This window comes from Phocoena phocoena, chromosome 10, assembly GCF_963924675.1.
Source record: "Phocoena phocoena chromosome 10, mPhoPho1.1, whole genome shotgun sequence".
Classification (NCBI taxonomy): Eukaryota; Metazoa; Chordata; class Mammalia; order Artiodactyla; family Phocoenidae; genus Phocoena; species Phocoena phocoena.
In genome coordinates, this window is record NC_089228.1 from 83,706,192 (window position 1) to 83,720,798 (window position 14,607).

The 14,607-nt window shown below is 41.2% G+C and overlaps 2 protein-coding genes across 2 annotated transcripts in view; one reads left to right on the forward strand and one right to left on the reverse strand.

Moving 5' to 3' along the window:
- LOC136129040 (zinc finger protein 665-like) overlaps positions 1 to 14,607 on the forward strand; it is a 472,691-nt gene that overhangs the window by 221,321 nt on the left and 236,763 nt on the right.
- LOC136129046 (zinc finger protein 165-like) lies at positions 4,450 to 13,378 on the reverse strand. The gene is made up of 4 exons (XM_065885127.1): positions 13,324 to 13,378; positions 9,106 to 9,588; positions 8,623 to 8,761; positions 4,450 to 6,468 (listed from the first exon to the last, which is right to left on the reverse strand). Exons 2-4 carry the CDS (start codon positions 9,514 to 9,516, stop codon positions 5,561 to 5,563), a joined length of 1,458 nt encoding a protein of 485 aa, XP_065741199.1. The 5' UTR covers positions 9,517 to 9,588; positions 13,324 to 13,378; the 3' UTR covers positions 4,450 to 5,560.

Genomic DNA, 14,607 nt, shown 5'->3' on the forward strand with positions numbered 1-14,607 from the left:
CAGGGCATTAAACCAAGCCCTTGACCTTCTGAAAGCTGGACACTTCTGAGCGCTAAGGCACTGTGTGACTGCGTAAGTCACACATATTTGAAGCTAGCACTACCCATCTAGCAGACTCAGTGGGGAACCTTACAAGGGAGGCAACTGTGGAGAAGCCTTCAAACAAACAGGTGATAAATGTGGGAAAATTTTCAGCTGGAATTCAAATCTTATCAAGCACAGGAGAAACCATACTGGAGAAAAAAACCTTGTAACTGTGGTGAGTTAAGGATATTATGAGGATAAAAGAAGGTATCATGTGGAAGGCATCTTGAATACATGCATTCCTGTGCTGGTCTAAGCATGTTGTAGTACAGGTGAGTATTGGCTCTGCCAAAGCAAAATGGACGAACAGAAAAAGTATGACATATTAAAGAAATAAACAAAAATAAAATATATATTAAAACCTTACAGGGACCTCCCTGGTGGTCCAGTGGTTAAGACTCTGTGCTCCCAGTGCAGGGGGCCCGGGTTCCATCCCTGGTCAGGGAACCAGATCCTACATGCCACAACTAAAGATCCCGCATGTGACAATGAAGATCCCGCGGCCGCAACTAAGACCCGGCACATCCAAATAAATAAATAAACATTAAAAAAAAAAAAACCTTACAAATATCACTTAAGAAACAGGTTACAATTGTGTTTCCAGAATATAAACCAAAATTTTTTCCTACGGTATATATTGCAGAGCATTTGTTATTATGCCTTTATAAAAATTTCACATTCAGAAGACATAAAGGTTGCTGTCTTTCCAACCAAATATTCGTTCTTTAAAAAATACGGAGAGCAGTGCCTTCAGATGGGAAAAATGGGCTCTAATATTTTAAGACTTTTTTTAAATTTCAGGAAACAAAACAAAACTTGGGTCTATAAGAAGAAGTTACGTTTGAGACTGAGAAATTTTGGTTTAAAATGAAAAGAATAAAGGAAGAGTCATTTTTAAATCCAATTCTTTGGTATAGCATGAATTTAAAATTTCATTTATGGGAATTCTCTGGCAGTCCAGTGGTTAGGACTCAGCGCTTTCACTGCAGTGGGCCTGGGTTTGATCCCTGGTAGCGGAACTAAGATCCCACAAGCTGCATGGTGCAACCAAAAAATAAATAAATAAAATAAAATTTCATTTATTATTAATCTAAAAGCTAATAATCATGACATATGAATAGTGGGATTTGGGAAAACATGGTTTCATGTCAGAGTGAATCCATTTCAAGATACTGACATTTAAAAAATACTTTTGTGTTTGTCTTTTTAAAAATTCAGATATAATTGACAACATTGTGTGAGTTTAAGGCATACATTTGGATTTGATACACATATATTGCAATGTGATTACTACCTTAGTGTTAGCTAATACCTCCATCACTTCACATAATTATCTCATCTTTTTTTGTGATGAGCACATTTAAGATCTAGCCTCCTGGCAACTTTCAGGTATATAATACAGTATTGCTAACTATAATCACAATGCTGTGCATTAGATCCCTAGAACTTATTAACCTTCTAACTACAAGTTTGTACCCTCTGACAAACATCTCCCCAGTTCCCCCACCTGCAGCCCCTGGTAACAGCCATTCTACTCTGTTTCTATGAGTTCAATTTTTTTAAGATTCCAACTATAAATGATGTTATGCAGTGTTTTTCTTTCTCTGTCTGATATACCTCGCTTAGCATAATGCCCTCAAGGTCCATCCATATTGTTGTAAATGGCAGGTCTTCCAGGTAACTGGTAAATTGAAGAAGGGCCCTTCTTCAGTTGAGGAGGTAATAATGAAGAGGACAGATCTAGGAGATATTTTAGAATCATTTCTGACCCTTTAAGACTACAGGGACTAAAGGAAAAAACCCAAATAAACAAGGCTTAGATGAGTCTGAAAGATCAGGTAGATGATGTGGCTTATATTACAAGGGAATAGGAAAGAGGGTACAAAATGGCTTTAGGTGATCCAGGGGAGTCAGAAAAGGTAATTTTAAGACTAAAGAGTACGTTTACTTTACAGAGCAAGCACTAAATGTACAGTAGAGGTTAGACTATGAAATTACACATGATGAAAATACAAATAGGTTTAAATAAAGATAATTTTTATTTTATGAGATCAGTCAGGAATAGGTTTTTTTTTTCTTTTTTGCGGTACACGGGCCTCTTATTGTTGTGGCCTCTCCCACTGCGGAGCACAGGCTCCGGATGCACAGGCTCAGCGGCCATGGCTCACGGGCCCAGCCCCTCTGCGGCATGTGGGATCCTCCCGGACCAGGGCAGGAACCCGTATCCCCTGCATCGCCAGGCGGACTCTCAACCACTGTGCCACCAGAGAAGCCCCAGAAGTAGGTTTTTAAATGAAGTTAGGAAAGCTGGTGCATAGCTTCCTGCTGATGCTGATAACAGGAGGACAGCAGTGTGTTATTCTGCATCATGTCCTTTGTTGATGCAACCCAAGCTGGAATGCAGTACCTGAGAGGATGGATATTCAGTCTGATTCAGCATGGTGTTTCCTATGTCTAAAGTGTTCCTGATGCTGTTCAACCTGGATAACTGTCAGAGCTTTCAACCACTCCCTTCTTCTCAAGATGGATTCTGATGTTCACCTTGCTCATGAATGGCCTGGAATTCTGGATATTCCCATTTAAGCTGTCTTTTTCATAGTCTGGAAAGGAATAGTTGGTGGCTTCTGTGTCGCTTGATGATGAAATTCGGAATGCACTCCCATTCCACAGGCACTGGCTACAGCCTGGAAACAAGATATGGTTGGGGTGTGAAAGACTCAATGAATGAACAAGAGTTAATACCTTAGAAAGACATCTTAGGGAACAGTTCTCAGGGCGTACAATAGACAAAGAATGTGCACAGTCTTATTCCATCCTCAAGAGGTAGTAGAAACACGGAGACTAATATATCTAGTCAGGGTGAGTAGAGACTGAAGGTTTGCAGCCTTGCTCCCACAGTAGTGTTGTCCTCCTCTTTTACTGTCAGGAGACTATTCTGTTCCTTTTGATATTTAATAGCCAAAGCTGCAGCCAGTATGGCCTATGACAGTTTGAGTAAACTCTTACTCCAAGGGTTGCGGGTATATGGCAGTCTCTGCTTCAAGGGGATTGTCCCTGGGGCTGATTTGTTGGGGTCATTCCTAAGGCAAAATAAATCATTACTAACATAGAGAAATGCCAAGGGTTACTGAAATCTTTAACTGAGGTTAAAAGAAGACTAGTCATCTTGAAACTCATTGAATGAACCACTAAAATATTAATTCAAAAGGAAAATTGACAATACTGGTGAATTTTGTCACATGTGACAGAAAGCACAAACTTGGCAAGACAAACAATACAATTTATAATTTGGAAACAATGTGAAGCTTGGCCACAAAGGGATGAAATCAGAAATACCAAACCAAGCATGCTGGTGTTTTCTACTACAAATAAATCTACAGATAAGACTTCTGATCATGATCAGTAAATGATCAAATGGTGTGCAGACGTTCACTAGCAACATAGACAGGTGTGTGAGTGTGCATGTGTGTGGTGTGGTGTGAGGGGGGGCAATCTGAAGTCGCAGCCCCTTCCTGTAGCTGCCACCTTCACCTCTGGAATCCTGTTCCTGACCCTCAACAGAAGCCCTGAAACCCTGGGCAACAGCCCCCGGGCCACACAAGCCCAAATGCCCGCTAACCAGGCGGGCGGTAGTCTTCGTGGTAGTCTCTCGGGGCCTTCAGGGCAAAGTCGCTGCCTAGCCTACCAGGTCCCTGCTGCCGCCTTGATTTTAAAATGTATGGTGAATTAGTGTTCTAAAAGGGTGATATACAAACCCCTTCCCCCTAACTTTAAAATTGTGTTGCTGTGCCGAGCGCCTTGCGGGATCTTGTTTCCCGGACCAGGGATTGAATCCAGGCCCCGCTGCAGTGAAAGCGCCAAGTCCTAACCACTGGGCCACCAGGGAATTCCCCAGTACTGTCTTTTCTAATTTTATATCCCGTTGTCATACTGTCAGTGACATAGTCAAGGTTAAGGTTAAGAACTAGGGCACTGGAATAGTATGTGTGTTTATATCCCGCTTCCACCATTTACTATGTGTTCTTGTGCCAGATACTTTACAGCTCAGTTTTCTCAACTATAAAATGGGAAATAAAATAAAATAAAGTGGTAAAAATAACAGCATTTGTACAATCATGAGACAGGTTTTATCAGCACAGTGCCTGTAAAAAGAAACTATGGGTTCAACATTACCTTAAAACAAATATTGGGTTATTTAGATCCTATCAGGACATTTCTAGTTCAAGGTCATTGAAAAATAATTGCTAAGACTTTTTTTTATAAAGCCTCTTAGTGGAAAATTTTGTTCATTAGATTATACTTCTCATATGGGAGTTCTGTTTCTAGCCAGAGTTTTCATATAAAAGCATTATATACTATAGAATATTTAGGCCTTAAATATGTTTTTATTTCTCATATTAGTTCAAATGTGCCTCATCTAAAAGGTAAAACAAGTAGAGCAGGATTCACCTTTATATCCTGAAATCATTGGTAGAGTTCCAACTTGTTGCAGATTCCTCTCCACTCTTCTCTCAGATACCTACCCTTTCTACACTCTCCTCTAGGTCTTTTTTGGAGAGAATAGCAGCCAACAGCAATGAAATAGTTTCAGGACCTATATTTTTAGTACTAATTCCTTAAGCCCTCTTCCACAGTTGTCAGTAGCCAGAGAACCCTATTTCTGTCAAGAGAGCTCCCCAGAACTACACTCTCTATCCACCTAGCCAGGAAGGTGCCAAAACCCCCACAGCGTACGTGGCAGTAAAATCCCAGTTATACTACTGTGTATCTCCTCCAAATTCTAAGGTTTAGTTCAATTTGAACACCCTTCCTTACCTCTAACCCTAGCTCTTGCCTAATTTGCTTCTATTCCCCTCCTGTCTTATTTGAATCTCTGGATTATGGTCTCTTGCTTTAAATGCTCTTCCAGTTGTTCACTTCCTGGCATGACCTCTGAACACAGATTTTGGCTTACATATTGGAATGCCACCACTGCATATGTCCTCTTGTTTGACATGACTGTCTAATATAGTTGTGCTGTGTCTTCATCCTTTAAAGGAATCTTCCAAAAGAACTGTTCTGCAGTACGTTGCTCAAGCTATTCCACTCCTGGGCTTAGCCTACCTCCTCTTGTGGAGAATCATTAACTAGAGTTGATGATCAGTCTCTTTACCTGAATCTTCTTCCCCCCACACTGTAATCATGGTTATTTCCCAAGAGTGTCCTCTTTTTTATTTTCATTGCCATAGACTAACCCACTTATTAGCCTCCCCCAAATTCTGCTATTTTTGTTTGATTTTAGCGGTCAACAGAAGAGGTACATCCACTGTCTCACAGAAAGCAGACACATAGAGGTGAAGATCATATGCAGAACAGAAAACTGAGAATGAGAGAGAGAATAAAGAGACATTGGTCTTACAGTCATTCATCTCACCCAGTATTTATCTTTTATTCAATGTTTTTCACGTTTTTCTATTTCCTTATGAATTTAAGTTCTTTACATTAATAGGTTTTCCCTCTTGTGAATTCTCTGATGTTGACTAAGGTGTGAGCTCTGACTGAAGGCTCTCCCACACTCACTGCATTCATAGGGTTTCTCTCCAGTGTGGATTCTCAGGTGTCGAATAAGGTGTGAGCTTACTCTGAAGGTTTTCCCACATTCACTACATTCATAGGGTTTCTCTCTGGTGTGAATTCTCTGATGCAGGATAAGATGTGAGTTCAGGCTGAATGCTCTCCCACATTCTTTGCATTCAAAGGGTCTTTCCCCAGTGTGAATCCTCTGGTGTCTAATAAGATCTGAGCTCCCCCCAAAGCCTTTCCCACACTCATTACATTCATAAGGTCTCTCTCCAGTGTGGATTCTCTGATGCCTAATAAGCTTTGAGCTGTGTCTGAAAGCTTTCCCACATTCATTACACTGATGGGTTTTCTCTCCACTGAAAATTACTGCATGTTTAATAAGGTTTGGGCTCTTGAGAGATTTTCCATATTGGTGAATTTTTTCTCCAGCATAAATTCTTTGATGCTTAATAAAATCTGAATTCCATTTGAAACTTTGGTCATAGGTACTGTGTTTACAAGATTTCTGGTGTGAAAATTCATTTGAGTTCAGATTTAAGCTTCTCTCACAACCATCATAGCTTATTATTTCACCTGTAAGTGTATTTTTGTGGGTGAGGATTTTACTAAAACCTCCATCCTGAGCTGATGATGGTTTTTGAGACTCCCCTGATTCTTTTTCCTGTTGTCTCTTTAACCTGCCTGTAGACTTACAGATGTCTTGAGGCTCAGCAGATCCTTCTGACACAAATCCTGAAATTCTTCCTGATATAATTCTCTGCGATTCCATTCTCTCATAAATTTCCAGCTTTGGCATGGATCCACTGTTTTCACTCTCATTATCTAAAATAATGATGAAAAAATAAAGCGGTAAATACCTGTTTGCTGAGCTGATAGAAAATAAAACTTTGAGGTACACGCAAGATGGTTACCTATTGGTACTTCATTTGGCCACTCTAAAAATGTGTGGCCTTTGGAATTAGAGGACTGATGGATGAGGATACAAAAGAAAGAAAAATTGGTAAAAGCAAGTTATTTATGCAGTGGTTGGCAGAGAGAGGAAACAGACATCCGAGGATGAGCAGATACAACAGAAAAGATTAGGAAGAGGATCACCACCAGCAAGAATGGGGGTGGGGAACAAAGTAAGGAGAAAGAACTACGCAATGTGACTGAGAGGGCTCTTGAGGAACTTTGGGTCTATGATATTTCTAGTGTTAGGCTTAGAGGATGAAAGGGAGGCACAATCTCAAAGAGAGCAGATGAGGATATAGATGCATTGAGAAAAGTAAAGTTATAATGACTCTGAGGTATGTATGTGGTGGGAGAAACCTCCATCCATCTATCCATCCAATCCACCCTTCCATTTCTTCTTCATCATTCATGGATAATCAAATTCTGTCATTTCTGCTAAACGTCCCCTATATACCTCCCTTTCTTTACATTTCTGTTACTATAGAACCTCACCACTTCCTGTTTAGATAACTGTAACAGCCTCCTTGCTGTTCTAACTCTGAGCTATTCTTCTTCCCAGTCATCCTAAATACCCTTACCAGACTAATTGTCATTAAACCCAGTCATCCTGGGACTTCCCTAGTGGTGCAGTGGTTAAAAATCTGCCTGCCAATGCAGGGGACATGGATTCCAGCCCTGGTCCGGGAAGATCCCACATGCTGCGGAGCAACTAAGTCCGTGCACCACAACTACTGAGCCTGTGCTCTAGAGCCCGTGAGCCACAACTACTGAGCCCATGTGCCACAGCTACTGAAGCCTGTGCACCACAACTATTGAGCCTGTGCTCTAGAGCCTGCGAGCCACAACTACTGAGCCCATGTGCCACAGCTACTGAAGCCCACGCACCTAGAGTCCATGCTCCGCAACAAGAGAAGCCACCACAATGAGAAGCCCATGCACCGCAACGAAGAGTAGCCCCAGCTCGCTGCAACTAGAGAAAGCCCGCGCACAGCAACAAAGACCCAATGCAGCCAAAAATAAAACAACAACAACAAAAAACCCTGTCATCCTCTTACACCGTACTCAGAAACCCTTAATCTCTTCTACGACACACCTGAGCTCTTCAGACTGGTTTCCAGGACTATGATCTAGTCCTCAAAATTCCTACCTTCTAGCTCATCAACCATATACTGTGCTCATGACTCTATATCATGCTGGAATCAAGCAGTCCTTCTTTGTTATAGGGTGTCCTTTGTGTAGAATAAGCTAGGCAGTAAAGGGGGTTAGGCAGTGCTGGTCTTAGGGTGGGAAAATTTACAATTTTAGGTGGGGTGAACGGAAATGTTTCCAGAGCAAACTTGAAAGCAGAATTTGGGTAATTTTTTAAAAATTACTGTAATTTACTCTTGGGTTTATTTTTGGGACCCTATACACCTAAAGTGATATTAAGTCCATGAACTTTTTAAACAATGAGTTTTTGAATAGCAATGAGGATTCTGTGGAGGTAGTCAGTGCAAGTATGGCCAACTTTCTATAAAAACATAAAAGAGCTTTGTAAAACCAAAAGTAAAATAAACAAAGGCAACAATATGGATCTTGTTCTATGTATCTGTGAATTATATTCTATTTCTGAGTATATCATCACATATTTGCCTCTCTTTTTCTCTATCATTGTATGTGCTTCTCTATGAACATGTTTTGTTTCTGTGAATGTGTTTCTTTCCCTTTTGCTTCTTTTCTCATTCCCTGACATCTCAACTCATTCATTTTCTTTCCTTTAACTTGCTCATAACATGAAAACATCTCATGTTTTGGAAATATTATGGATAAAGAACAAATGAAAAAAAGGAGACATTTTGGATAAGAAACAAAGTTTTCTCTCTCTTTTTCTGGTTGGCCAATGACACACAAGAAAAAAGTTCTCGATTTCTCATGAAGTAATAAAGGAAAGGACCATCTACAGTTATGAAGACTAACATGAGAAGGGAGGTTCACTGTCCCAGTTCTTCAGGGACCTGCACCACAGAGAGTATTGTCCCTTACCACGGTCCAGTAGGAGTTGGGGTTCTGAAGCACCATGAAGGACCTTGGTGTTCACTGGCTGGAACTGGACACTAAGTGGTGGTCCAGGGGGTGCCACTTTTCTCCTGAATAGTTCTTGTCCATGTCCACAGACTGGAATCTGAGAAAAACAAAGTACATTTGAGCTTACGAGAGAATCCCTGTTGGAATTAAACATCTTCCAAAACCAAAGAGAACCTCCTGTAGTATTGGGTTGGCCAAAAAGTTCGTTCAGATTGAACAAACTTTTTGGCCAACTCAATAATATAAAACTGGGGAAGGAAGAATTAAGTCTGACTCAATTATAAAAGGTAGTATGGTACCAAACGGAGATGGAAGGAGACATAACTGCATACTGAACTACGAGTTCCTACAAAGCTCACTAGATATCAATCTCAGGCCCTTTTCTCCCTTTGTGGGACTCCACCCGTCCTGGAGGTCTTAGATCTCCCATCCCCTTTGTACCTGGAGTACTGCTTCATCAGTGCCTCTCTCTAAATCTTCCAGTATGGTCACTGCCTCCTCTCCAGTCTCTGGGTAACGTTCATGCACCCAAGCCTGTAGATCCCCTGGCAGGATGGTCAGGAACTGCTCTAGCACCAGTAGCTCCAGGATCTGCTCCTTGGTGTGGGTTTCTGGCTTCAGCCACTGACAGCAGAGCTCTCGCAGCCGGCTCAGTGCCTCACGGGGTCCTGGGGAATCCTGGTAGCAGAACTGCCTGAACAGCTGCCGGCAGAGCTCCTGCCTGAGGGTATCACTTCTCTGTAAGCAAGTGTCCTGCTTCCAGACAAAATCTTCCTCTTCAATCTTCACTATCAGAAGTCCTTCATCCTCTTGAAGGTTCTGAGCTGCAGCTTTCTTTGATTCTGTTGTCATCCTGAGATAAAATGTATGATCAGAATCCCACTTCTGCTCTGTGAAAGGCCTTTTTTAGTTTAAAGAGCTCTCCTGAGGGATAAAAAAATTGTTATTACTGTCTAGGAAGACAAAATATCACATCATAGAAATAGTTATTCTTCATTATACACTTAAAAGCACTAAAATACCTGTTTTGTGGAATACAACTGTTGCATAATTTCTACCTAAAAGCAGCTTAAATTTTTATTTTAAAAATAAGATAATTTAAATTTCAAATATTAAATATAAGACAATATAAATATAAGGCAATATTGAATGTTAACTTGTCACATGCAATTAAATTATTTATTAGTCATAAAGAAAATAACCATCAAAACAGAAAAATGACAGAAGTGCTTCATAAAGTTGGAGATGGAAAAGAGCACAGTAGGTTACAATGGTCAGAAGCTTAATTAAAAAACTACCTTCTGATGAATGGATAGGATTTGACTAGGATGTGGGAGAAAGAAATAGGAAATTACAAGCAAGGAACAGCTTGAACAACTGGTTAATGGTAGGAAGACAGAAGTGGGAAAGCAAAATGTCAGTAGGTTTGTATAAGGAAATTATAGAGACAAAGGCCCTATTGAAGAAAGCTTCAAATGTCAAGTTCATGAATTCAGAGTTTATCTTTTAGGAACTGGGGAGCCAACAAAAGCTTCTGAGCAGAATGGCCTGACAAATAATGTTTGTGGAGATATATTGTTTATTTCTAGGATGGACCAATATGAAAAGATAGAAACATAAAGAGGCTACTATACTCATAAAAGTGTGGGGGAAATACAAGCTTGGAATGTTATAATTATCTATTCAGAATGTGGAACTAGGATTACTTATAAATCTCTTAAATAATAAAATAGGGCAACTTTTCTTGACAGCCAGAGGTTAACAATTTCAGTCAGTGTAACTAGCTTCTTCCCCAAAAGTCTCAGGTAGGTTTCCTTTTGTCCCAACAATTCCTTCTCTGCCTTTCTGGTTTCATGGCTCAGTCTATGTCCTGGACATTGAGGCCTATCGTATCACCAGTAAATTATAATAAACCAGTATCACCAGTAAATTATAATAAACCAGCGCCAAGACTTGCTTATCAGTCTTTTGTTAGTCTTTTTGTAAGATATGAGTTCCTCAAGTCTTATCAGCACTTTGGAATGGTCAGTCTGGTGTCTGGACTGAAAAACTGAATAAAGGAATTGAGAGGTGAAGCACCAGAGTACAATAGCAAAATACAAGTACCAATCTTTCACGTTCTTCTACTCAACATTTCACCAAGCTGACTACTGACTCTTGCACAGACATGTACATTATTAAGAATCTTAACACAGCAAAGCATTGAGCCAGAAGTTATATGGCAGTGGTTTCCAAGAAAGTCTGAATTCAGAGCTGAGCGCACTGCCTAACTGTCATGTGGGAACTTTGTTAGAAACAGATTCCTTGGCCCTGCCCCTGGATATGCTGACCTGGTTAGTATGGGGTATGCCTAGATATTCTCTATTCTGATGTACAGATATAAGGAATTAAAAAAATAGTATTTGAGTTTGCAAGGATTTTGCAAAATAGTTGGAAAGAAATGACATAAAACACACGTGGATACAAAACATTTAAATAACAAAACAAGTTTCACGTGACACACACATTGAAAATGTTTGATAAATGTTGAAAGCCGAAGTACTAAACAAATTGCATGGTAGAGACACTGAATATCTTAAGAGCTCTGAGGTAAGGAAGGAGTGTGTGTGTATGTGTGCAAATATTTCCTACAGGTGGTGGGGCTTAAACTGGACAATAAAGGATGAGAAAGATCCAGAAAGGCAAAAAGGAAGGGAGAGCAAAGAGTTGAGGAAGTGGGAAAGAACAGCAGATTGATAATGAGACCAGCTTGCAGGGTGTAATTGGAGTGACTAAGAATTGCACTACCTCTTATAAGGAATTCACCAACTCTACTCTGAGTTCCTACAGTTCCTAAAACAACATCTGTGGATGCAACACATATTAACCTGTATTATTTTTAGTTGTTTGGCTGTTTTCTTTTTTTTTCATCAATTGACTGGAGCTCCATGAGGTTAAGGACCATGCATTATTAATATTTATTCTTAAGTTCCCACATTTCTTGATTTATTAGATAAAAATGTAAATTAGGAAATTTAAGTTTCCTAATTGCTTTGTCTTTTGGATATTCTGTATTTTAGATGATGAGACGTCCACTTAGAAAAACATTTCCAACAGATATTTAGAGATTTTAATGGAAAGGAGTTAGGAATGGAAATACAAATTTAGATAAGATCCATAGAAAGGGCAGTTAAAGATAAATATTGAGGATAATTCTCCAAGAGTATGAGATGAAGATCACAGGCTCAGATTGAACCTTGGAAAACAGAGTTTGAGGGGGTGAAAGTAAGAACAAAATTTAGCAATGATAGAGGAGGAAAATGGGGGGTTAGAGCTATGGTATATATATCAGTCTCAATCTTTCATAATTTATTGGGACATTCTTTTGATATGGAGACCTAAGTTCACTTCTTGTTATGTTTTCTAGACGTGATAAATGTTTACCAGGTAGTGTCTTAAATCTTTATGGGCATTATCTCATTTAGCATAGGAAGATGAACAGTAAAGTAGGCCTACAGAATCCACAGTTCCTAGCTTAAACTTAAATTATCATGCTAAGCAGCTGATTCTACAACATATGTTATCTCCTCACATAGCTGAAAGTTCTGTCTTCAGATGTTTAATCACTTCTCATCCACTTAAAACAGTCCACAACTCTAGATAAAATCATCTAGTTCTCAAGGATTTGATATATACCCCCTAAAGCTGGGTTTCAAATGTCTTACTAATCTCAAGCTAATAAACATTTATTGAGCATCTAGTGCTTTACAATCATTGTGTTGGAGCAGTTACAAAAATAGCTAAGCAGATATGTAAACAAATGCCATTAGGACAGAGAGTAGGGAGTAATTAGTTACGCTGGGAAAGCTGGAAGTTTCGTCAAGTGCAGGCTTCCTGTTGGATGAGTAGGTTCCTGGTGAATGGGTAGGTTCTGGGTGTGTATGTTGGGGTAGGAGGAGGACGGGGGTGGGGGGGTAGTTTTGTTGGCGGAGGGATGGCAGTTAGGGGAAATCCAGAGAGCAAGGGATTCACAGCTCTCACAGCACCTTGTGTTTCTCAAATTGAGGCACTTTACAGTCTTACAACTGCCTGATTTGCTGTCTTCTCTCTCATTCTAGAACGAGATATTGGTTTCAATATTGGCTTCGCGGCCTCCCCGCTACACAGGAAACCTTACTAAATATTTACTGCGTGAGTAAATTTCATGAGGATGCCGGGATGTCCCCACTTTTCCTGCGAAAAGGCAGATTACTCCTCCCATGAGAAGCAGGAGTCAGGGGCGGACCGTGGGGCAGTTTTCTTCTGGCAGAACGCAGCCGATCCAAGACAGATGCCACCCTTCCTCGCCTTGCCCGACTGGGTCAGGCCACTCCTCTTACCAGTGACCCTATAATCTCCGCAAGCAGGAATGCCCGAGCCCCCCCAACCACGCCCTCTTAGCCCTCAACGATGACGTCACGCGCGGCGGAGGTAACTATGGAAACCCATATTCTTTCCCGAAATAGGAGGGCGCGAACGCTCTCCCAACGCCAAACCTAGTTCCACATTTCCTCGGGATTCCTCTGAGGTCCCGGTCCAGAGCGCCACGGGGCTGCTGCAATCCCGAAGGTAACATGATAGGGACTGGGTGTTTAAAGGGAACAAAGGGCCGGACATCTGAGGCCCCAGAGCCGGACTCACCTCTCCCACAGGGCTGGTTCCGATCGGACACTTCCGGTGGAAGGACGGAGCTGCAATACGCCCCCAGGCGTCCTTCCACAGAGACTTTTGAGGCTGCGCAGAAGGAGACGGGCCGGCTTTGGACTGCGCTTCCCAGAAGCCTTCGGATCTCCTCAGGAGCCGGGACTCCATTTCCCAGGCGTCTTCGCTACGGTCTTGAAGTCCTCAGACTTGGAAGGAGAAGGCGTCTTTTTTCTCTTTGTAATAATAAGCTTGCCTCTATAGCTCCCATGCGGGCCTCATCCTTGACTTCATCCCATTTCAGTATGGGGCCGTGAAATGGAAGCTCACGCAGCAGGGACGCGGCTCATACTTCGCCTTTGGACTTATGGGAAACTTTTCCCAAATCCTTGGTTTGTCCCCAACCCGGGTGGACCGCAGATATGCAAAACGGGGTTAATCATAACGCCTGGTTTAAGACTTTGCGTTACCCTAAATTGTGAACATTCTTTAATCCATTACCAAATCTGTAAGAACCAGAACGTTGACAATAACCTAAACTTTACTACAACTCTTTCTCTTGTCTTCCTCTGTATTTTGTGTCCCCTTACTTATTGAAAAGATAGTTCTGCTTGATACATACACATGGCCAAACAATATAGGCTTTTAATTTTAGTTGTTTTTGTCTGAAAGGCATCATGTCATAGGTAATCTGAATTTGCTTCTTTTCACTCAATAAGATATACCCATATTGTTGAGTTAAAATTCATTTTCGGGCTTCCCTGGTGGCGCAGTGGTTGGGAGTCCGCCTGCCGATGCAGGGGACATGGGTTTGTGTCCCGGTCCGGGAAGATCCCACATGCCGCGGCAGCGGCTGGGCCCGTGAGCCATGGCCGCTGAGCCTGCGCGTCCGGAGCCTGTGCTCCACAACGGGAGAGGCCACAGCAGTGAGAGGCCCGCGTATCGCAAAAAAAAAAAAAAAAAAAAAAAAAATTCATTTTCATTACTGTATAATATTCCATTTGTGAATATAGCATTGTGTTCATCCTTTCTCCTAAGATGGGTTGATAACACTATTATCTCTCTTTTGGATTACCGCAGTAAACTCTTTTTTTTTTTTCAACATCTTTATTGGGGTATAATTGCTTTATAATGGTGTGTTAGTTTCTGCTTTATAACAAAGTGAATCAGTTATACATATACATATGTTACCATATCTCTTCCCTCTTGCGTCTCCCTCCCTCCCACCCTCCCCATCCCACCCCTCCAGGCGGTCACAAAGCACCGAGCTGATATTCCTGTGTT

Bases quoted from the DNA above. Each gene is read 5' to 3' on its own strand.
- LOC136129046 (XM_065885127.1), bottom strand. From the start codon at position 9,516: ATGACAACAGAATCAAAGAAAGCTGCAGCTCAGAACCTTCAAGAGGAT. The intron at 8,762-9,105 runs GTACAAAGGGGA...TGTTTTTCTCAG, and splicing joins CTGATGAAGCAGTACTCCAG to ATTCCAGTCTGTGGACATGG. The intron at 6,469-8,622 runs GTAAGGGACAAT...TCATTATTTTAG, and splicing joins CCAACTCCTACTGGACCGTG to ATAATGAGAGTGAAAACAGT.